General features: G+C 50.2%; 1 protein-coding gene and 1 long non-coding RNA gene across 2 annotated transcripts in view; one reads left to right on the top strand and one right to left on the bottom strand.

The window, feature by feature from the left end:
- dgat1a (diacylglycerol O-acyltransferase 1a) overlaps positions 1-16449 on the top strand; it is an 80675-nt gene extending 64226 nt beyond the window's left edge. The window contains exons 11-17 of the mRNA XM_078425799.1: positions 2606-2647; positions 4328-4372; positions 6193-6305; positions 8513-8578; positions 10271-10358; positions 15322-15384; positions 16159-16449. Of these exons, the coding sequence (XP_078281925.1) occupies positions 2606-2647; positions 4328-4372; positions 6193-6305; positions 8513-8578; positions 10271-10358; positions 15322-15384; positions 16159-16305 (564 nt within the window). The 3' untranslated portion in view covers positions 16306-16449. The remainder of the gene's footprint in view (positions 1-2605; positions 2648-4327; positions 4373-6192; positions 6306-8512; positions 8579-10270; positions 10359-15321; positions 15385-16158) is intronic.
- Positions 16450-19666: 3217 nt separating this feature from the next.
- On the bottom strand, positions 19667-22868 carry LOC144610832 (uncharacterized). The gene is made up of 2 exons (XR_013549453.1): positions 22752-22868; positions 19667-19869 (listed from the first exon to the last, which is right to left on the bottom strand). It is a non-coding gene; the product is annotated as an uncharacterized LOC144610832 (long non-coding RNA).
- Positions 22869-23530: the final 662 nt, after the last annotated feature.

The raw sequence follows: 23530 nt of genomic DNA, 5'->3' as shown, positions 1-23530 counted from the left end.
GGCCTGGGTGGAGTGGATGTGCAGAGGATGTTTCCACTAGTGTGAGAGGCCAGTCTCAGAATAAAAGGACGTACCTTTAGAAAGGAGATGAGGAGGAATTTCTTCAGTCATGAATGGTGAATTGTTGGAATTCATCGCCACAGAAGGCTGCAGAGGTCATGTGAATAGATATTTTTGCGGCGATTGACAGATTCTTGATGATAGGGTGTCAGGAGTTATGGGGAGAAGGCAGGAGAATGGGGTTGAGAGGGAAAGATAGGTCAACCTTGATTGAATGACGGAATAAACTTGATGGGCCGAATGGCCTAATTCTGCTTCTATAACCCATGACAAAAACAAATAGCTGAAGAAACTCAGCGGGTCAGGCAGTTGTAACATGATGTTCATGTTCATAAGTGATAGGAGCAGGATTAGGCCATTTGGCCTGTCACGTCTACTCCGCCATTCAATCATGACTGATCTATCTTTCCCTCTTAACCCCATTCTCCTGCCTTCTCCCCACAACCCATGACACCCGCACTAATCAAGAATCTACCTGTCTCTGCCTTAAAAATATCCATTAACAGCCTCCACAGCCTTCTGTGGCAATGAATTCCACAGATTCACCACCCTTGTATGTTGATGATGATGTCCCAAATCTTGTATTCCATGGAGACACAACAGACTGAAGATGCTGGCATCTTGAGCAAAACAAAAAGTGCTGGAGCAAAGAGGTCCTTCAGCAGTCGTTAGGAGCAAAGAGGTCCTTCTGCAGTTGTACAGGGCCCTAGTGAGACCGCACCTGGAGTACTGTGTGCAGTTTTGGTCTCCAAATTTGAGGAAGGATATTCTTGCTATTGAGGGTGTGCAGCGTAGGTTTACTAGGTTAATTCCTGGAATGGCGGGACTGTCATATGTTGAAAGACTGGAGCGACTAGGCTTGTATACACTGGAATTTAGAAGGATGAGAGGGGATCTTATCGAAACGTATAAGATTATTAAGGGGTTGGACACGTTAGAGGCAGGAAACATATTCCCAATGTTGGGGGAGTCCAGAACAGGAGGCCACAGTTTAAGAATAAGGGTTAGGCCATTTAGAACGGAGATGAGGAAAGACTTTTTCAGTCAGAGAGTTGTGAATCTGTGGAATTCTCTGCCTCAGATGGCAGTGGAGGCCAATTCTCTGAATGCTTTCAAGAGAGAGCTAGATAGAGCTCTTAAGGATAGCGGAGTCAGGGGGTATGGGGAGAAGGCAGGAACACGGTGCTGATTGAGAATGATCAGCCATAATCACATTGAATGGCGGTGCTGGCTCGAAGGGCCGAATAGCCTCCTCCTGCATCTATTGTCTATTGTGGAGGAACTCAATGGGTCAGGCAGTATCTGTGGAGGGGAATGGACAGGCGACATTATGTGTGGGGATGCTTCTTCAGACTGAAGTAGAGGGGAGATCACTGGATGGAATAGATGAGGGGAATTGGTGAGGCAAGAGTCGGCAAGTGATGGGTGGATCCAGATAAGTCCCATTGGGGAGAGAGGGGTGGAGAGAGTAACTGAGGCTGAAGGTGTTCAGGGGAGGACAAAAGGGTGCAAATGTAGAGCCAAAGGGAGGCGTGGTGGGTAAATGGGGGAGGATAAGGGCAGGGAAAGGGGGGGGGGGGGGGAATGAGGTTGGGGTGGGTGACGACCATAAGGAGGATGTGGGGGAGGGGGAAGGGTGGACCTAGAGCTGGGGGAAAGGGGTGCATGTGAGGGCTTTAGTAGAACAGAAGATGAAAGGGGATCTTATAGAGACATATAAAATTATGAAAGGACTTGACAAGCTAGATGCAGGAAAAATGTTCCCAATGTTGGGGGAGTCCAGAACCAGGGGCCACAGTCTAAGAATAAAGGGGAGGCCATTTAGGTGAGAAAAAAAGTTTTCACCCAGAGAGTTGTGAATTTGTGGAATTCTCTGCCACAGAAGGCAGTGGAGGCCAATTCACTGGATGAATTTAAAAGAGAGTTAGATAGAGCTCTAGGGGCTCGTGGAGTCAATGGATATTGATTGTGGATGATCAGCCATGATCACAATGAATGGCGGTGCTGGCTCGAATGGCCGAATGGCCTCCTCCTGCACCTATTTTCCATGTTTCTATGAGAGCAGGGGGTGGGGGTTACCTGTAACTGGAGAAATCAACGTTCATGCTGTTGGGATATTCGTCTATCCAAGGATCAGAGGATCGTCTGGCCAGAGGATCAGCCTGGTATCTGCCCAGTCACCGGTGTGGGATTGAACTCGCTATGATGGGGTCAGTCTGGACAAGTTGAGCCAAAGGGCCTGTTTCCGTGCTGTATCTAAATATCAGCCGTGACATTCATTGAATGGTGCAGTGGGCAATGGCTGAATGGCCAGCCCCTGCTTCTATCCTTATGTTCTTTAGTGTATAGAACATATGGAACATATAGAACAGTACTGCACAGGAACAGGCCCTTCGGTCCACCATGTCTGTGCTGAACATAATTGTGGCAGAGTTAGAAATGTCAGGGACTACCGTGGTAAGCAATGTCCTGCAGCTCATGTTGAATGCCTTGCATAACAATGTTGGATCAGCTGAGAGAGTCTTGTCTTGATTTGTTTCCACAGTGGATAGTGCCAGCCATACAGAACTCCATGAAGCCATTCAAGGTAAGTCACCAGTAACGGCCTCGATCGTTCTCGCTTCACATCCCTCAAAGCCTTTCCTATCTTGTTCTGAGCCATCGCTGCGCCAATTTGATTCAAGTGTAAGGCGGGGGTGTTGTGGACTAGGCTGGCTCTCCATGCCCATGCCCACTTGCTCCAGTGCCGAGGGTGCCATTTCACCGGGCCGTAAAGTGGTGGGTCTGGAGCCACTTCCAGACCAGTCCGACGAAGGACAGCGGACTTCCTCCCCTGCGGTAAAAGGCGTCATGGTATCGCAGCGGGTAGAGCCGCTACCTCAGTGCCCGAGACCCAGCTTCCATCCCGACCTGTCATGTATCTGTACACTGTGAATGGCTCGATTGTCATCATGTGTTGTCTTTCTGCTGACTGGTCAACGCACAACAAAACCTTCTCGCTGCACCTCGATACATGTGACAATAAACTAAACTCAAACTAAAACGGCAGGTTTGCCGGTTAAATTGCCTCGCGTATAGGGTGGATGAGAAAGTGGGGATAACATACAGTAGAACTAGTGTTTCTCTAAACCAAACTATATTGAAGTATATCAGTGAACCCAAGATAGATACAAAAAGCTGGTGTGACTCAGCAGGTCAGACAGCATCTCTGGAGAAAAGGAATAGGTGACGTTTCAGGTCGAGACACTTCTTCAGACTGAGAGTCAGGGGAAAGGGAAACGAGAGGTATATATACGGTGTTGCACAGAGATATAAAATAAACTAGACCAGGTGGACTTATTGGGTCCAAACATCTCCTGCATTGGTGCAGCACCCTCTTCCCCCCCCCCCCTCTCTCCCCCCTCCCCTCTCTCCCTCTCTCCCTCTCCCCCTCCCCCTTCCTCCCTTCCCCTCCCCGCCATTCCATCCCCTCAACCCCCCTTATCTTCCTTCCTCCCCACTCCCTCCCTCCCTCCACCCCCCCCCTCCCTCCCTCCCTAGGAGATAGATTTAAACTTTAAAATGTGAAACACTTAAAAAATATAACACCGATTTCAATGAAACTTCCATTTGCACCAAAGGGAAGACGGTGAGTAAGGGGCCTAAAATTGGCCCACTGTCGTGTACCGTTTTGGCTGCAGTTCAGGAACAAACAAACAAACAAGTGTTTTAGTTTATAGATGAATGAAAGATATGCAAAAAGGTAAGGATGATAAAGGAAACAGGCCATTGTTATCTATGTACTAGGTGAAAACGAGAACAGACAATGAGACTTAACAAGACGACTTTGAAATTGGTATGATTTTGGTGACAATGAGACTTAACAAGACGACTTTGAAATTGGTATGATTTTGGTTGGAGAGGGATGGAGAGAGAGCTTGTTGTCTATCTTCAGTTTAAACCAGCATCTGCAGTTCCTTCCTACGCAAACCTGCCTTTACATTGCTTTGAGCTCCTGTGTTTAATCCTGTTCCTGAGAGCCCTGTCAGCTGCTGAACATTGGCAACATCTCCAAACTCCGGAGCTCTATGTCAGTGGGTGCATCAAGAACATGCATCGTCATTATCTTTTATGACCCCTTATGCTGTCTTCAGTAACTCCTCATTGTAGTTTCTGTTTAGTTTCTTCTGCGTGCTCGCACAGTGATTATAGTGAGCACTTGTGGTCAATGTGCTGTCAATGTTTGCCTTTCCCTTCTGAGTATAATCAGCTGTGGTAAATATTTCAGGACATGGACTATTCCAGGATGATTGAGCGCCTTCTGAAGCTTGCAGTAAGTAGTTTTCTTCCTTTTAAGAATTAGGTTTACGCCAACCCAGCTACCCTTGGTATTTTAAGCACACAGTGCGAGAGGAACTCAGCGGCTTTTGCAGCACCAGTGGAGGCAATGGACAGGGCCCGGAACTTTCTTCAGTTTTCCAGAGAAAATCCATGCAGTCACGGACAGGATGCAAAATCCACACAGATAATGTGTAGAAACTACTGCAAATGCCGGTTTATACCAAAGATAGACACAAAATGCCGGAGTAATTCAGCAGGTCAGGCAGCAACTCTGGAGGAAAAGGATGCGTGACGTTTTTGGTCAGGACCCTTCTTCACCACTCAAGAATCAGAAGACATCAGAGCCTCGACCTAAAACGTTACCCATTCCTTCTTTCCCGAGATGCTGCCTGTCCCGCTGAATTACCCCAGCATTTTGTGTCCACCTTTGATTTAAACCAGCATCTACATGAGTGATGGGTGGATACATTCTTTTCTGCACAAGTGATGGATGGATACAGGTGAGGGGGGAGTTGATTGGCAGATGGGTGGACAAAGGCCAGAGATGGAAGGATAAGTAATGAGAGAAGATTTTTAGAAAAGTGAGGCCAGAGGAAAGGGATATAGGTGGAAGGGGAGAGGGGGGATGGGAAAGGGAGAAATGGGTGCACATCCAAGAAAAGAGGGGGGGAGGTTGTGAGTAGGCTGGGGGAATGGGGGAATTCAATGTTCAGTGTTCACCAAGCTGGTGTATGAGGGTCCCCTGAGTGTTTTACCACAGTGTACAACCAACCTGATCCAACCCAGTCTAACCCAAACCAGGAGTGGGGCTGCCAGCTTCTGTGTGGTGTTCCCAGTGTCAAGGATTACCTGGGTATGGGGCAGCGGGTAGTGCTGCTGCCTCGCCTCCAGCACCAGCTTTCAGATCCTGATAGACACACAGTGCTGGAGTAATTCAGCGTGGGCAGGCAGCATCTCCGGAGAGAAGGGATGGGAGATGTTCAGGGTCGAGACCCTCCTTCAGACTGCTGATCCTGATGTCCGACGCCACCCGTGTGGAGTTTGCACGTTCTCCCGCGTGGGTTTCCTCTGGGTGCTCTGGTTTCCTCACACCTCCCAAAGACGTGCGGGTCAGTACTTTCAGTGGTTGCTCCCAGTGTAGATCAATCCCAGCGCAGAGGAACCCGAACGCCCCTTGTTTAATTGCAACATTTCTAACTCGCATGGCTACTAATGCCTCTTTTATGTCACAGCCAGGAGATGAGGGATCAGAGCCAGGCTCTGGCATTGTGGGATGTTAGTGGCCATGTGAGATTTGGTTTAAGTTTAGAGATACAGCACGGAAACAGGCCCTCTGGTCCACCGAGTCCGCATCGACCAGCGATCCCCACACTATCCTTCACACTAGGAACAATTTACACAAATTACAAGACAATTAACCTACAGACCTGTACGTCTTTGGAGTGTGGCAGGTAACTGGAGCACCAGGAGAAAACCCACGAGGTCACGGAGGGAGCGTGCAAACTCCATACAGGCAGCACCCGTAGTCAGGATCGAGCGTGGGTCTCTGGTGCTGTAACACAGCAACTCTACCGCTGTACCGACACAAGATAGAAAAGGTTGCAATGAAATAAGAGGAGTGTTTTGGTTTCTCAGTGGTTTGGCATTGACCCAGAGTTCAAGTGTGTCAAGTGCAGCAAAATATGAAATGGATGTTTATGAAACAGTGGCTGATGATTTGGTGTAGTTTTGATGCCTCATGGACCAGTATTGGAGTTGTTAGTGGACACTGCTTCACCGTGAACTGACCTCTCCGTCACTCATCTCCTGCAGGTTCCCAACCACCTCATCTGGCTCATCTTCTTCTACTGGTTCTTCCACTCCTCCATGAACTTCCTGGCTGAGCTGCTGCAGTTTGGTGATCGGGAGTTCTACAGGGACTGGTGGTAAGGGCGGCTCTCTGCAGCACATGGGGGGGGGTGACCCAGCCCGTGTGTACCATCAGGCAGCAACTCCCCACACAGCGGCCTGGCCATTCCCTTCACTTCACTTCACTGTCGGCTGTATCCTCCACTAAAATCACCCACGTATCATCAGAGCCAGTCCGACACAGTCAAGCCTTTGAACATGCACACAGGAGTAGGCCCTTCGGCCCACAATGTCCGTGCTGAGCATGATACCAAGTCAAACATCATCTCTTCTGCCTGCACGTGATCCATATCCCTCATAAGGCCAGAAGTGATAGGAGCAGAATTTGGCCCATCCCGTATGCTCCACCATTCAATCATGGTTAATCTATCTCGCTCTCTCTCTCTCCTAACCCCATTCCCCTGCCTCTCCCCATAACCCCTGACACCCGTACTAATCAAGAATCTATCAATCTCTACCTTAAAAATATCCATTGACTTGGCCCCCACAGTCTTCTGTGGCAAAGAATTCCACAGATTCACCACCCTCTGACTAAAGACATTCCTCCTCATCTTCTTCAGTCCCCTGCATATCCATGTTCCTATCTAAAAACCTTCTATTGGATCTGCCTCCACCACCACCCCTGGCAATGCGTTCCAGGCACCCAACACACTTTTTTTTAAAAAGTTTTCCCCGCACGTCTCCTTTAAACTTCGTCCCTCCTCGCCTTGAAGCTTTGCCCTCTAGTCTTTGACATTTCCACCCTGGGGAAAAAGGTTCTGACCGTCTACCCTATCTATGCCGTCTAATTTTATACACCTCTGTCGTGTCTCCCCTCCGCCTCCCACGCTCCTGGTGTCTCTTGGTGTATCCTTATCGAATCACTGGATTCGATAGCGTAAATTGTGCTGTGGCCTCTTGTGCTCCCCACTCCCCCTCTGTGTTGTGGAGGAATGCCGTGGTGCACTGAGATACTCCTATGGATTTGTGGCCCACCTCTGTGCAGAAACATGAACCTGCTACTCTGACAGCTCAGCATCGCTGCAACCTGTGGCACTGCACACGGACCATGGGGAGTGTTATTCACAACTCTGGTCACCTTCACTTTGGGGGTAAGAGGGAGGGGTGAAGCTCGCAGAGAGAGTGGCCACTTTGTTATTGGAACATGCAACAGTGCAGCACAGTTTAGTTTAGAGATACAGCACGGAAACAGGCCCTTCGGCCCACTGAGCCCTCACCGACCAGCGATCCCCGCACACAAACACTACCCAACACACACTAGAGACATTTTTTTTTAAAACTTTTACACCCAGCCAATTAACCTACAAACCTGTACGTCTTTGGAGTGTGGGATTAAACCTAAGATCTCGGAGAAAACCCATGCAGGTCACGGGGAGAACGTACAAACTCCGTACAGACAGCACCCGTTGTCAGGATCAAGTCATGATGCCAAGTTAACCTCTGTGCGCACGTGATCCATATCCCCCCATGTCTGTATGTCTAGCTAAAAGCCACTATCGTATCTGCTTCCACCACTGACCCTGGAAGCGTGTTCCAGGCACCCCTCCCGTGCCCTCTATGTAAAACAAATAAATTCCCCAATCTTTATACCAAAGATATACCATACATAACGGCGGCGCTGCTTTAGAGTTGCTGCCTTACAGCGAATGCAATGCCGGAGACTCAGGTTCGATCCTGACTACGGGTGCTGTCTGTACGGAGTTTGTACGTTCTCCCCGTGACCTGCGTGGGTTTTCTCCGAGATCTTCAGTTTCCTCCCACACTCCAAAGACGTACAGGTCTGTAGGTTAATTGGCTGGGCAAATGTTTTTTTAAAATTGGATAGTGTTCGTGTGCGGGGATCGCTGGGCGGTGCGGACCCGGTGGGCCGAAGGGCCTGTTTCTGCGCTGTATCTCTAAATCTAAAAATCTAAAAAAATAAAATCAAGTCAAACTCAATTACAATACGTGAAGCAAAGGGGAAGATACAGAGTGCAGAGTATAGTTCTCAGCATTGTAGCGCATCAGTTCTGCAGACATAGTCCAATGTCCACAATGGGGTAGTGAATCGGACAGTGCCCTAGCTTATGGATGGACCATTCAGCAGCTTTAAACCTTGCCCCATTCACCTTGGAACCATGCCCTCTAGACTGATTATTTTTCACCATGGGGGAACATCGTTCTGACTGTCAAGTCCATTGAAGTCACTTATTCACTAAGCCACCACCCTTTGCTCCTGCCCTAGGAATTCTGAAACGGTGACGTACTTCTGGAAGAATTGGAATATTCCGGTCCACAAATGGTGCAGCAGGTGAGGGCCTGTGACTGGATTTGGGTGCTTGCTGTCTTCCCAAGGCTCCTGAACCTCAGACACACAAGTCCGACGGTGTTCAATATGCCCAATGGTCTCGGATCTGCATCCAGCCCGGATTTATGAGGTCTCCTTAGTGCTGGGGAGCCAGGAGACAATGCCTGTGAATAGCAACGGTCTAAGATAGATGATGTTTTGGGTTTGTTATTGTCATGTGTACCGAGGTACTGTGAATAACTATGTTTTGCATGCGATCCAATTAGATCAGATATACCATACATAACTACAATCAAGTCAAACTCAAGTGCAATAGATAGAGTCAAGGGGAAGATACAGAGTGCAGAATGGGCCGAATGGCCTACTCCTCCACCTATTTTCTATGTTTCTATGAATATAGTTCTCAGCATAGTATCGCACCAGTTGCAGAGACAAAGTCCAATGTCCGCAATGGGGTAGAGGTGAATCAGACAGTGCCCTAGCTTATGGAAGGGCCGTTCAGAAGCCTGATAACTGGGGGGCGGAGGGAGCTGTTCCTGAGTCTGGTGGTGGTGCGCGCTTTCAAGCTTCTGTACCTTCCGCCCGACAGGAGCAGGGAGAAGGAGGAATGACCGGGCTGGGACAATTGTTTGACTATGTTGGTTGCTTTTCTGAGGCAGCTTGAAGTGCAAATGGAGTCAATGGTGGGGAATCTGGTTGGTGTGATGGACTGGGTGACATCCACAACTCTAGGCGATTTCTTGCGGTCTTGGGCAACGCTATTCCCAAACCAAGCGTGAGTGTGGTATTCATGGCTGAGTGGTTAAGGCGATGGACTAGAAATTCATCGGAGTTTCCCCCCACAGGTTCAAATCCTGCCAACTACAGAGGTGAGGATCAGCCCAGAGTAGCTAGAATGGGCAAAGAACTGAGGTGGTAGGGTGGCACAGCTGGTGAAGCTGCTGGCTCACATGCCGCAGAGAGCTGGGTTCAACCCTGATCGCTGGTGCTGCCCATGTGGTGTCTGCACGTTCTCCCTGTGACCTTTCAGCTTTCCTCCGGGTGCTCCGGTTTCCTCCCATCTCCCAAAGTTTGCAGGTTAATTGATCTCTGTAAAATTACCTCCGGTTTATTGGGTCTGGATTCTTTTTAAGGGTTGCAAGAAAAACCCTGGGATCTGTAAACCAGTGAGCCTGACATCTGTGGTAGACACGTTCTGTAAGACAGTTTTGAGGGGTAATACGTATATATGTATTTGGATATTCGGGAACTGATTAGGGATAGTGGGCATGTTTTTGTACAAGGGAGATCGTGTCTCATGAATCTGAGTGTTTTGAAGACGTGACCAAAAAGGTTGATGTGGGCAGAGCCACAGATGTTGCCTGAGGGTCTCTGACCTTCTCTCCAGAGATGTAAGAAAATAACTGCAGATGCTGGTACAAATCGAAGGTATTTATTCACAAAATGCTGGAGTAACTCAGCAGGTCAGGCAGCATCTCAGGAGAGAAGGAATGGGTGACGTTTCGGGTCCATTCCTTCTCTCCTGAGATGCTGCCTGACCTGCTGAGTTACTGCAGCATTTTGTGAATAAATACCTTCTCTCCAGAGATGCTGCCTGTCCCACTGAGTTACTGCTGCCTTTTGTGTCTATCTTGTTGAGTTATGTTTGTGGATTGAGGAATGACTAATCTAAAGCTACTGGTTCTTCCCCCACAGACACTTCTACAAGCCCATGCTGAAGCGGGGAGTGAACAGGAGGATGGCTCAGGCTGCGGTCTTCCTCGCTTCTGCTTTCTTCCACGAGGTCAGGATCTGGAGCTCTCGTTTTCTCTGTGGCTGGGGCAGGGTCACTCTCAGCACTGCTGGGGCAGGGTCTAACTGAGAACCGGGTTTTTATCACGCTGGCCTCCATCAGTCAGAATGCTGGGTACAGAATGTTATGTTGTACTTGTACAAGTTGTTGGTGAGGCCAGTTTTGTACAAGGAGGAACTGCAGATGCTGGTTCATACTAAAGATAGTATCAAAGTGCTGGAGTAGCTCAGCAGGGTCAGGCAGCATCTCTGGAGAGAAGGAACAGATGACGTTTCAAGTTGGAACGTCCTGGATATCCCAGAACGCTGAGGTGTCTGAAAAAAAAAAAGGTTCCGACCCAAAACTTCACCTGTTCCTTTGCTCCAGAGATGCTGCCTTTACACGCTGAGTTACTCCAGCACTTTGTTTCCATCTTGGAGTATGGTGTCCAGTTTTGGTCACCGTGTTACAGGAAGGACATCGTTAACCTGAGAAGACTGCAGAGAAGATTTGTGAGGATGTTGCCAGGACTCGAGGGCCTGAAGTACAGTAGCGGGAGAGGCAGGGCAGGTTAGGACTTTATTCCATGGAGTGCAGTAGGTTGAGGGGTAATCTTATAAAATCATGAGGGCAATAGACAGGGTGGATGCAGTCTTTTCCGCAGGGTAGGAGAATCGAAAACCAGGGGATTTAAGTTTAAGGTGAGAGGGGAACGATTTAATATCCAACCCAGAGAAGGAGGTAGAGGTAGTTGTGCTCTGACGTGATACCTGTGTTCTGAAGAAGCCTCGTGCTGTTGACAATAGAGTTATTCAGACATCTGTGAGCACGGAGGAAAGGCTAGGGGCTGGAGGGTTTGAGACTCGCAACAACACATTCTTTGTCCAACTTGAAACGTCATCTGTTCCTTCTCTCCAGAGATTCTTTGTTGGAAATGGACCCCAGGAAAGAGAGTTTGTAGAGTGCCTTCGAGATGGATTCTTAGAACAGCTTGTACTGGAGCCTACCAGGGAGAAGGCAATTCTGGATTTAGTGTTGTGTAATGATCCTGATCTGATAAGGGGACTAGAGGTAAAAGAGCCATTAGGAGGCAGTGATCACAACATGATAAGTTTTACTCTGCAAATGGAAAGGCAGAAGGGAAAATCGGAAGTGTCAGTATTACAGTATAGCAAAGGGGATTACAGAGGCATGAGGCAGGAGCTGGCCAAAATTGACTGGAAGGAGGCCCTAGCAGGGAAGACGGTAGAACAGCAATGGCAGGTATTCCTGGGAATAATGCAGAGGTTGCAGGATCAATTTATTCCAAAGAGGTGGAAAGACTCTAAGGGGAGTAAGAGACACCTGTGGCTGACGAGGGAAGTCAGGGACAGCATAAAAATTAAGGAGAGGAAGTATAACATAGCAAAGAAGAGTGGGAAGACAGAGGATTGGGACTCTTTTAAAGAGCAACAAAAGTTAACTAAAAAGGCAATACGGGGAGAAAAGATGAGGTACGAGGGTAAACTAGCCAATAATATAAAGGAGGATAGCAAAAGTTTTTTTAGGTACGTGAAGAGGAAAAAAATAGTCAAGGCAAATGTGGGTCCCTTGAAGACAGAAGCAGGGGAATTTATTATGGGGAACAAAGAAATGGCAGACGAGTTAAACCGTTACTTTGGATCTGTCTTCACTGAGGAAGGTACACACAATCTCCCAAATGTTCTAGGGGCCGGAGAACCTAGGGTGATGGAGGAACTGAAGAAAATCCACATTAGGCAGGAAATGGTTTTGGGTAGACTGATGGGACTGAAGGCTGATAAATCTCCAGGGCCTGATGGTCTGCATCCCAGGGTACTTAAGGAGGTGGCTCTAGAAATAGTGGAAGCATTGGAGATCATTTTTCAATGTTCTATAGATTCAGGATCAGTTCCTGTGGATTGGAGGATAGCAAATGTTATCCCACTTTTTAAGAAAGGAGGGAGAGAGAAAACGGGTAACTATAGACCAGTTAGTCTGACATCAGTGGTGGGGAAGATGCTGGAGTCAATTATAAAAGACGAAATTGCTGAGCATTTGGATAGCAGTAACAGGATCATTCCGAGTCAGCATGGATTTACGAAGGGGAAATCATGCTTGACAAATCTACTGGAATTTTTTGAGGATGTAACTAGGAAAATTGACAGGGGAGAGTCAGTAGATGTGGTGTACCTCGACTTTCAGAAAGCCTTCGACAAGGTCCCACATAGGAGATTAGTGGGCAAAATTAGGGCACATGGTATTGGGGGTAGGGTACTGACATGGATAGAAAATTGGTTGACAGACAGAAAGCAAAGAGTGGGGATAAATGGGTCCCTTTCGGAATGGCAGGCAGTGACCAGTGGGGTGCCGCAAGGTTCGGTGCTGGGACCCCAGCTATTTACGATATACATTAATGACTTAGACGAAGGGATTAAAAGTACCATTAGCAAATTTGCAGATGATACTAAGCTGGGGGGTAGTGTGTATTGTGAGGAAGATGCAATAAGGCTGCAGGGTGACTTGGACAGGTTGTGTGAGTGGGCGGATACATGGTAGATGCAGTTCAATGTAGATAAGTGTGAGGTTATTCACTTTGGAAGTAAGAATAGAAAGGCAGATTATTATCTGAATGGTGTCAAGTTAGGAGGAGGGGGAGTTCAACGAGATCTGGGTGTCCTAGTGCATCAGTCAATGAAAGGAAGCATGCAGGTACAGCAGGCAGTGAAGAAAGCCAATGGAATGTTGGCCTTCGTAACAAGAGGAGTTGAGTATAGGAGCAAAGAGGTCCTTCTACAGTTGTACCGGGCCCTGGTGAGACCGCACCTGGAGTACTGTGTGCAGTTTTGGTCTCCAAATTTGAGGAAGGATATTCTTGCTATGGAGGGCGTGCAGCGTAGGTTCACTAGGTTAATTCCCGGAATGGCGGGACTGTCGTATGTTGAAAGGCTGGAGCGATTGGGCTTGTATACACTGGAATTTAGAAGGATGAGGGGGGATCTTATTGAAACATATAAGATAATTAGGGGATTGGACACATTAGAGGCAGGAAACATATTCCCAATGTTGGGGGAGTCCAGAACAAGGGGCCACAGTTTAAGAATAAGGGGTAGGCCATTTAGAACGGAGATGAGGAAGAACTTTTTCAGTCAGAGAGTGGTGAAGGTGTGGAATTCTCTGCCTCAGAAGGCAGTGGAGGCCAGTTCGTTGGATGCTTTCAAGAGAGAGCTGGATAGAGCTCTTAAGGATAGCGGAGTGAGGGGGTATGGGGAGAAGGCAGGAACGGGGTACTGATTGAGAGTGATCAGCCATGATCGCATTGAATGGCGGTGCTGGCTCGAAGGGCTGAATGGCCTACTCCTGCACCTATTGTCTATTGTCTATTGTCCTTCAGGGTTTATATAGCAATTAAGTTTATCTTTGCTACTGCAAAATACTCAAGGCTGTAAGTTATTATTTAATAATCGTCTAAGTGTCAATAGAAGTGATTACTTCTCCATTTCAATGGCCACCCACAGTGAAACTGACAGACTGTGTTCTGAAGAGACAATGGTGTCTGATTACTGCAGGGAGATTACCTGGAAATAGGTGTTTCTTCCCCGAGACTGTTTGAATTCAAGGCAGCTTTTTCCTGCCTGTTAACTTCCAGAGTAATTTTTAAGTGGTTCTCTAGTTCCCAATGAAAGTTATGTTATAGCCAATTTGGCCCGCGAAATACAGAGAGTGTTCCCTAATTCATCAATCACGTTATATCCAAAACATGTAATAGATACGTGTGTTATGACAGAACTACCTGTACATAGAAGATTCACCAGGCTTATTCCCTCGAGTTTTTCAGGAGAGCAGAGATTAAGCTGACTGGGTATACACTGAGTTTAAAAGACTGAGTGTGCAGAGCAGATTTATGACGATGTTGCCAGGATACAAGGGCCTAAGCTGTAGGGAGAGGTTGAGCAGGCTAGGCCTCTATTCCTTGGAGTACAGGAGCATAAGAGGTGATCTTAGAGTCATAGAGTGATGCAGTGTGGAAACAAGCCCAGCCTACTTAACCTCTCCCTAAAGCTCACACCCTCTAGTCCTGCCAACATCCTCGTAAATCTTCTCTGTACCTTTTCCACCTTGATAACATCTTTCCTATAACAGAGGAACTGAACACAATACTCTAAATGTGGCCTCACCAACATCTTATACAACTGCAACATGACCTCCCAACGTCTATACTCTATACTCTGACTGATGATGAAGGCCAATGTGCCAAAATCCTTTTTGACCACCTTATCTACCTGCGACTCCACCTTCAAGGAACCATGCACCTACACTCCTTAATCCCTCTGCTCTACAACACTCCCCAGAGGCCTGCCATTCACTAAGTAGGTCCTGCCCATGTTAGACTTCCCAAAATGTAACACCTCACATTTCTCTGTATTAAATTCCATCATCCATTCCTCAGCCCACTTGGCCAATCCATCAAGATCCTGCTGCAATCTTTCACAACCATCTTCACTCTCTGCAAAACCACCCACTTTCATATCATCAGCAAACTTGCTAATCTTGTTCTCATCCAAATCATTGATGTAGATGACAAACAGTAACGGGCCCAGCACTGAACCCTGCTGAGTGTCCAGAATCCATGGTCAATGTCTCTGAATGAGGACTGGTCCACCATCAGTAGATACGAAGCAAGGTTTCTCCTCCATGAGTTTGGTGAATCAGTAGCATCCTCTAGCCAAGGGGGTGTGGGAGGCAGAGTTATGCCATGTATTCAAGGCAGACACTACAGAGAAGCACGAGGATAGAGGCCAAGACTAGATCTTGTTGTGTTGGAGCATCTGGAGGGCCACTTGGTTCCTCCTGCTCCCGTTTCATGGGCTTGGTGCAGGAGAGTGGTGCTGAGGTGAGCTGTCAGCCAGCGGTGGGGTAGGCAAGGGGTGGCTGATATTCCCACTGTGGCACTCACCGGGCTCTCTCACTCCCACAGTACCTGGTCAGCATCCCGCTGAAGATGTTCCGTCCCTGGGCGTTCATGGGCATGATGGCACAGGTGAGTAGCTCTGAGAGGTGGGGGGGGAGGGAGGGGGTAGGGAGTGGGGGCTAGTGGTGAGTTGGTTGGTTTATCAAGCACCTGTCTCTGCTGCAGGGGGGTAGGGGCTTAGGGGGGGAGACGGTGGGAGGGGGGGAGGTTGAACAAGTGAGTGGCCTGTGCCTCACTCAGCTGTAGGTGGTAGCGGGAGGTGGTGGGAAGGGAGGGGATTATTGAGCAGGTCTCTGACTCGGGCTCTCTCCTTGGTGCAGGTGGGAGAGACGGGGAGGGGGGGGGATTATTGAGTGGGATCTCTCTGACTCGGGCTTTGGTGCAGGTGGGAGGGGAGGGAGTGGTAGTTGTGGAGGGGGGGGAAGTGCTGGAAGGGTGGGGGGGAATTATTGAGCAGGTCTCTGATGGGCTCTCCTTGGTGCAGGTGGGTGAGGGAAGGGGGAGGTGGTGGGAGAGGGGAGGGGGAGGTTGTGGTTGGGGGGGGAGGGGGGAGCGGTGGGGGGGGGGAGGGGGAGGTGGTGGGTGAGGGGAGGGGGAGGGGGTGGTTGGGGGGAGGGGGAGCGATGGGGGGGGGTTATTGAGCGGGTCTCTGACTCGGGCTCTCCCTGGTGCAGGTGGGTGAGGGGAGGGGGAGGGGGTGGGTGAGGGGAGGGGGGTGGGTGAGGGGAGGGGGTGGGTGAGGGGAGGGGGTGGGTGAGGGGAGGGGGAGGTGCAGGTGGGTGAGGGGAGTGGGAGGGGGGGATTATTGAGTGGGGTCTCTGACTCGGGCTCTCTCTGGTGCAGGTGCCGCTGGCCTGGCTGGTCGGGAGGTTCCTGAGCGGCAACTATGGCAACGCGGCGGTGTGGCTGTCTCTGATCATTGGGCAGCCGGTGGCCGTGCTCATGTACGTGCACGATTACTACATCCTCAACTACGAGGGCAGCCTGTGACCCAGGAGAGGCCGCACGCCCACCTTCCTGCCCACTCGCCCCGCCCGCGGCGCCCACCCACCAACGCCCACAACACCCTCCCACCCCCCCCCCCACTGGCCTGGGCACCCACCCCGCCCTACCCCACCACATAACCTCACCTGCTGCCCGGCCACCCACCCTACCCCATCCCGTATCCACACCCACTGCCCGGGCACTCACCCTACCCCATCCCATACCCACACCCATGACACCCACCCTACTCCATGCCATACCCACCCTACCCCTCCCCATACCCACTACCCAGGCACCCACCCTACCCCATCCCATATCCACGGCCCGGGCACCCACCCTACCTCACCCCCAGCCCCTGCCAGCCTGGGCATGGGCCCCCACTCCCTGCCCGGGCACCCACCCTACCCCTCCCCACACCCGCCAGCCTGGGCACCCACCCTACCTCACCCACACTCCCTGACTGTGTACAGACTGAGGGTCCACAACCCATCCCCAGCCCGGGCATGGCCCCCCCACCCACCCCTGGTATGGACCCTTGCTGCCAGCTTTACCGGTGGACCCTTTTTTTGGATAAACATTTGTTTTTTGTACATGAATAATCAATGCCTTAAAGGGAATGCCCGTCCCGGGCTGTGTGGGGAGGCGAGAGAACTCCGAGCTGCCACCCTTGCCCCTGCCAATGGCCCGGGCAGAAGCTCAGTCCTCTCCCCCCCTCCATGTGGTCACCTGCCTACTGTTGATGTACACGCCACGAAGGGAGGGTGGGGGAGAAAGAAATATTGAGGTGGAGGGGGGGTTTGATGAGATTCCCCAGAAGCTACAACCTGCTGATGTCTCCAAGGTCCAAACCTGGGAGGTCACTGTCCACTTTCTGACAGCAACTCCTCTGTGAATTTTACAACAGAGCACTCAGTGTTAGACCAGCGTAGACAGCAACTGCTGTTCCTCATTTCCACAATCAACGTAAAAACCCTCCTCCACCGTTTGGGAGAAAGAAAGTCCCCTCTTGCCCTGAGCTGGCCCCTTGTACATTGTGGCCGGTGCTCAGTGAATCTCCATGTGTGTTGGAGAGATTGTCGGCCGGTGTGAACCTTCAGCCAGGGACATCTCTGTGACAGAAGAGGCTTCGACGAGCTGAGGCCACAGTCCATCCCGAAGGACTAGAGTCTCAGCCCCTCCATCCCTCTGTCCAAGTTCACGGGACCTGACTCCACCTTGCCGCGTTAGCTATGGGGAGACTGAAGAGGAACCCACTCCCTGCCCGTCCACCCACCCCCCATTTGTTCAGCTCAGCCCACACCCCTCTGTGGACAGCGGGCATAGTGCCCAGACCCAAGTGTGAGAGACACAGGGGGCAGGAGGGATGGCGTTGGCTGTTGTGTGTAAATCCCAGCCTCTCTCCCCTGCTGTCTGCCCTCAGTTGTTGTATTTCACCAAGTGCCTGACTCTTTGTAGTTTTGATTGTAAGCCCGTTTCTTACTGTGAGACAGAAACCCGCAGCGTCGTTGCAATCGGGGGAGTGTCAGCTCCGTCCACACCCTGCCTGCCTGGCGGTGGCACGGGGAGTTACCACCCCAGGGGTGGGGTGCAACTGCCCTCTGCTCAGGAACCACCACCCTGTGGTCTGGGTCACACAGACCTGCGGGGTCCAGCGGTCACTGAACCACAGATAGACACAAAATGCTGGAGCAACTTAGCGGGACAGGCAGCATCTCTGGAGAGAAGGAATGGGTGATGTTTCAGGTCGACACCCGTCTTTGGACACTGAACCATTTTTGCCTGTTGCTGGGCTCCATCATCTCAGAAAAGAGGGGAAGGGGAGCCCTCCCTGTGTGTTCCCTCCCCCGCCAGTCCAGGAGGAGCAAGCGGACCCCAGACCCCAGCGTGGGAGACACGTGGACAGGAGGGGAGGTGGGTGCCACACTGTGTGTGAACCCCACCCTCCTCCCCTGCTCTGTGACGCTGGGGGAAGACCTGTTTTTTTTCCGGTGAGGCCATTATTGTAAAAGGCAGCTGAGCCCAAGCCAGGAAACACAGGGTGTGTGTGGGCAAGGACTGTTGCCCCTGGAGGCAGGGCTAGAGTAACGGTGACACCATCCACCTGCCTCGCTACCTGGCACTGCCCCCCGCTGGGAGCCCTTTACCCCAGCCTCTTACTTGTCCCCTCAATGGAGAACTGAGTACAGATGAGTTCAGGGATGTTGTTCAGAGCGCTCTTTATATGCACAGGTGTGTGAAAACATCCATGCCTCCAGCCAATACCACCTCTCCCACCCACCTTCCTCTCTCTTCCTCAATTCTCCCTACTTCCACTCTTCTCCCCTCCCCTCCCCTTACCCTCTTCCCATCCCTCCCCTTACCCTCTTCCCATCCCTCCCCTTACCCTCTTCCCATCCCTCTCCTTACCCTCTTCCCATCCCTCCCCTTACCCTCTTCTCATCCGTCCCGCCCCGTCCCTGCCTTCCTTCCCCTCCACAGCTGGATGGTGATGACGGGTCCCAGCCTGGAGTCCTGTGTGTTCAGGTGCTGGGCTCTGATGGCATCAGACCTGCGCTCGAGTGGCCTTCCACCACCGTCGGTGCCTGTAACTCTCCTGAGGGGCGGCGGTCCCATCAATTGTGTTTACTGCGTGGATCAGTTCAATGTCCAATACTGATGTCAGTCTGCCTGTGCCAAGTTTTTTTTGTAGATTTTTAAATCATGTGGAGACATTTATTGTAAATCATGGAATAAACAAGGTCTGGGAGTCCCAGCGTGGAGCAATCCTGCCAGAACACGGTGTTTTTTAAATAAACGATCTTTTCAATGATGTTCGGGCAGCGGCTATTTCTTTGGAGGACTGTTTGTTTACAGTTGTAAATGCTTGTGTAAATGAAACTCTTCAGAAGGATCCGTGTGACCCCTTTACTTGTTGCATTGGCAGTTATCATGTGGTCTTTCCACAGAGTTAGCTGGGCTAGTATTAGGCAGTGCTGAGACAGAGTGAGAACCTTCTAGGCTAAGGGTCTTACTGTGCTGTAACTTGCACTGTCCCTGCCCAGGGAGTGTGTGACAGGACGGTGAAGATGGAGCTTCACCCTGTGCATAACCTCAACTGTTCTAGTTTTTGTAGCTCGATACATCCCAAGAGGAATATATGGGTTAGAGATCTTCCCCCCCCCCCCCCCCTCCCTCTATCAATTGTCTCAGGGATGGTTGCCTTCCTACACCCACCCTCTCCTGTGTACTACCCCTCCTCTCACTCATGGATGGATACACTGTATACAGCCCCCTACCTCCCCACACACTCCCCCCACCCAGCCTCGTAGCCTCCCCTCTAACTCCATGGCCACGCTCCTCTCCAACCTTCAATGAAACTCCAACCCACTCAAATTTGAGAATTTTATTTCTAGTTAAAAGGCACAATATTAAAAAGCACAGCAAACACCGTTTAAACACTGGGGTTTACATTAAATGAAAATATACAAAGCATTCACTTTCCAAGGTGTTTCCCCGGGGGGAGGTACGGACGAGACGAGACACGGGAGTCTCTGGCGGACCGTGGATCCTTCATCCTGCACACGCGGCTCACTGGAAAGAGGATACACACATTCACATTACACCCTCCTCAACCCCTCCCTCTGTAGAGGAGACATACTTCATGGCAGCTTGCTTGCCGGCCGGCCTGCAGCAGTGGCAAGATGTTTAGTTTAGAGAGACACTAGGCCCGGGCCGACCAGCACGCTAACATTATCCTACACACACTGGGGACAAGTTACATTTAAACCAAGCCAATCAACCTATAAACCTTCTTGTCTCTGGAGTGTGGGAGGAAACCGGAGACCGGGAGAAGATAAACTCCATACAGACAGCACCCAGAGTCGGGATGGAACCCGGGTCTCTGGTGCTGTGAGGCAGCAACTCTATCGTCGTGCCGCCCTACATGTGCCAACATCCCTCAGCTTGCCTTGGCTGCTGCGTAGTGTTCCAACCTCACTTCTGTCCTCACCCAGCTTGGAGGTCAGGGCGAGACCGAGAATGAATAAACACTTTGATCCAACAGCAGGAGGATGAGGGGAGATCTTATAGAGGTGTATAAAATCATGAGAGGAATAGATCAGGTAGATGCACAGAGTGTCTTGCCCAGAGTAGGCGAATCGAGGACCAGAGGACATAGGTTTAAGGTGAAGTGGGAAAGAGTTTACAGGAATCTGAGGGGTAACCTTTTCACACAGACGGTGGTGGGTGCATGGAACAAGCTGCCAGAGGAGGTAGTTGAGGCAGGGACTATCCCAATGTTTAAGAAATAAATTAGGCAGGTAGATGGGCAGGACAGGTTTGGAGGGATATGGACCAAATACAGGCAGGTGGGACTAGTGTAGCTGGGACATATTAGTCGGTGTGGACGAGTTGGGTTGAAGGGCCTGTTTCCACACTGTATCACTCCAAGTCCCAAAAGGTCACGGGATGAAAACCAGTCGGCACTGTCCCCTGAAAACACGGCACGACTCCCAAGAGTTTGTTTCCAGCCAGAAGCCGCTGGGAACACAGAGTGCAGGATTATCCTCGACGTCTGTGGCAATCATGATGGCGTGACCAGCTCTTATCTGCCTGCACCGATCCATATCCAAGTGCCTGTCCAAACGTCTCTTAAGTCTACCATCGCCACCACCCCTGGCAGCATGTACCACACACCCACCACACTGTTAAACAGACCTACAATCTTTGTCCCACTTGCCTCAAAGCTATGCCTTCTAATATTTCATATTTACATCCTGGTAGAACAGTTCTGACTGTCTACCCTATCAATGCCTCTCATAATTGTATACACTTCTGTCAGGTCTCTCCAGTGGTCCACACAATGCAGTTCAAATCTGTCCAACCACTTCTCTGTACACAAGACCCACTAATCCAGGCCAATGGTACACTTGCTTTTGTATAAGAAAATAACTGCAGATGCTGGTACAAATCGAAGGTATTTATTCACAAAATGCTGGAGTAACTCAGCAGGTCAGGCAGCATCTCAGGAGAGAAGGAATGGGGGACGTTTCGGGTCGAGACCCTTCTTGCTTTTGTAGGTCAGGGCATTGTCAGGAAGTAGTAATGCAGCTTTAGGACTTAGGTTAGGCCACATTTGGAGTATTGTGGGCGCCCCATTACAGAAAGGATAATGAAGCCTTTGGAGATGGTTTAGTTTAGAGATACAGTGTGCAAACAGGCCCTTCGGCCCACCGAGTCCCTGCCGACCAGCGATCCCTGCACATTAAAATGCTACCCTACACACACGAGGAACAATTATATCATGCCGATTAACCTAAAAAACTCTACGTCTTTGGAGTGTGGGAGGGAACCAAAGATCTTGGGAGAAAACCCACGCAGGTCACGGGGAGAACGTGCAAACTCCACACAGACAGCGCCCGTGATCAGGATCGAACCCGGGTCTCTGGCGCTGTGAGGTAGTAGCTCAATCATTACGCAACCATGCCACCCAGGTGCAGAGGTTTACCAGAATGATGCCTGGATTAGAGGGAGCAGTTGGACAGGACTTTGGATTGTCTAGAAAGTCTAGAGGTTGCTAGACTTCTCGCAAAGCTAGAGGTTGCAGGAAGGCCTGATAGAAATGTATAAAGTCATGGGACACATAGATAGGGTAGACAGTCAGAACCTTCCCCCCCCCCCCCCCCCAGGATGGAAAACAGTAGAGGACATAGCTCTAAGATGAGAGGACAAAGGTGAAAAGAGATGCGCAGGGCAAGTAGTTTTAATTCAGAGTGGAGGGTGCGTGGTGCCAGAGGTAGTGGTGGAGGCAGAAATGCTAGTGGTGTTTGAGATTTTGGATATGCACAATGGATAAACAGAGGCCAAGCCAGGGGACTCTGTGTGCTGATCACAGAAGAGTGGATCTGCAATCACGCATTACAATCACAACACTCTTTTAAACCTTTACTCCAACAGCAACATCTCTTACTTTGTACACTGTGGGCAGCTCAATTGTAATCATGTATTGTCTTTCCGCTGACCGGTTAGCATGCAACAAAAGCTTTTCACTGTACCTGACAATAAACTAAACTAAACCAGGTTTCCCTTCAGGCAATGAAGGGACACGGATTGTGTGCAGGCCGAGGAGAGTTGGTCTTGGCATCATGTTAAGCATGACATTGTGGGCAGAAAGGCCTGTCCCTGTGCTGTTCTATGTGTAGGAAGGAACTGCAGATGCTGGTTTAAACTGTGGACACAAAAAGCTGGAGCGGGTCAGACAGCATCTCTAGAGAAAAGGAATAGGTGACGTTTCGGGTCGAGACCCTTCTTCAGACTGTCTGCAGACGGGTGTCGACCCAAAGTGTCACCTATTCCTTTTTCTGTGCAGATGCTGCCCGACCCGCGTAGTTACTCCAGCATTGTGTGTCTGTCCTTCTGTACTGTTCTGCGTTTCCCAGCAGTGGTGGGGTGACGAGGCTCCCGCTCACACTAACCTTGGTTTTATTCTGCACGGGCAGATACAGCTTGAACTCAGCCGGCAGCTCGTCCTCAGAGTACAACCGGTCGGAGAAATACACCCGCCTGATGCGACAGTTGGCGTGAATCTGGAAAACAAGTCAGAGAAACATAGACAATAGGTGCAGGAGGAGGCCATGTGGCCCTTCGAGCCAGCACCGCCATTCACCGTGATCATGGCTGATCATCCACAATCAGTACCCCATGCCAGCTTTCTCCCCATATCCCTCGACTCCGCTATCTTTAAGAACTCTATCAAACTCTCTCGTGAAAGCATCCAGAGAATTGGCCTCCACTGCCTTCTGAGGCAGAGAATTCTCAACTCTCTGGGTTTCAGTTCTAAATGGCCTACCCCTTATTCTTAAAATGTGGCCCCTGGTTCTGGACTCCCCCAACATTGGGAACATGTTTCCTGCCTCTAACGTGTCCAACCCCTTAATAATCTTATATGTTTCTATAAGATCCCGTCTCATCCTTCTAAATTTCAGTGTTTACAAGCCTAGTCGCTCCAGTCTTTCAACTTACGACAGTCCCGCCATCGCGGGAATTAACCTGGTGAACCTACGCTGCACGCCCTCAATGGCAAGAATGTCCTTCCTCAAAACTGCACACAGTACTCCAGGTGCGGTCTCACCAGGACCCTGTGCAACTGCAGAAGGACCTCTCTGCTCCTAAACTATACTCAACCTTCTCCGGGAGGCTCTGCTGGTCAGGGTGGGAGGCAGCCTGCAGGGGGGGACCACCGAGACGGCACCTG

The sequence above is a fragment of the Rhinoraja longicauda genome, chromosome 2, assembly GCF_053455715.1.
Source record: "Rhinoraja longicauda isolate Sanriku21f chromosome 2, sRhiLon1.1, whole genome shotgun sequence".
Taxonomy (NCBI): Eukaryota; Metazoa; Chordata; class Chondrichthyes; order Rajiformes; family Arhynchobatidae; genus Rhinoraja; species Rhinoraja longicauda.
Note: the sequence above shows the minus strand (reverse complement) of the source record. Positions and strands in the feature narration are given on the sequence as shown.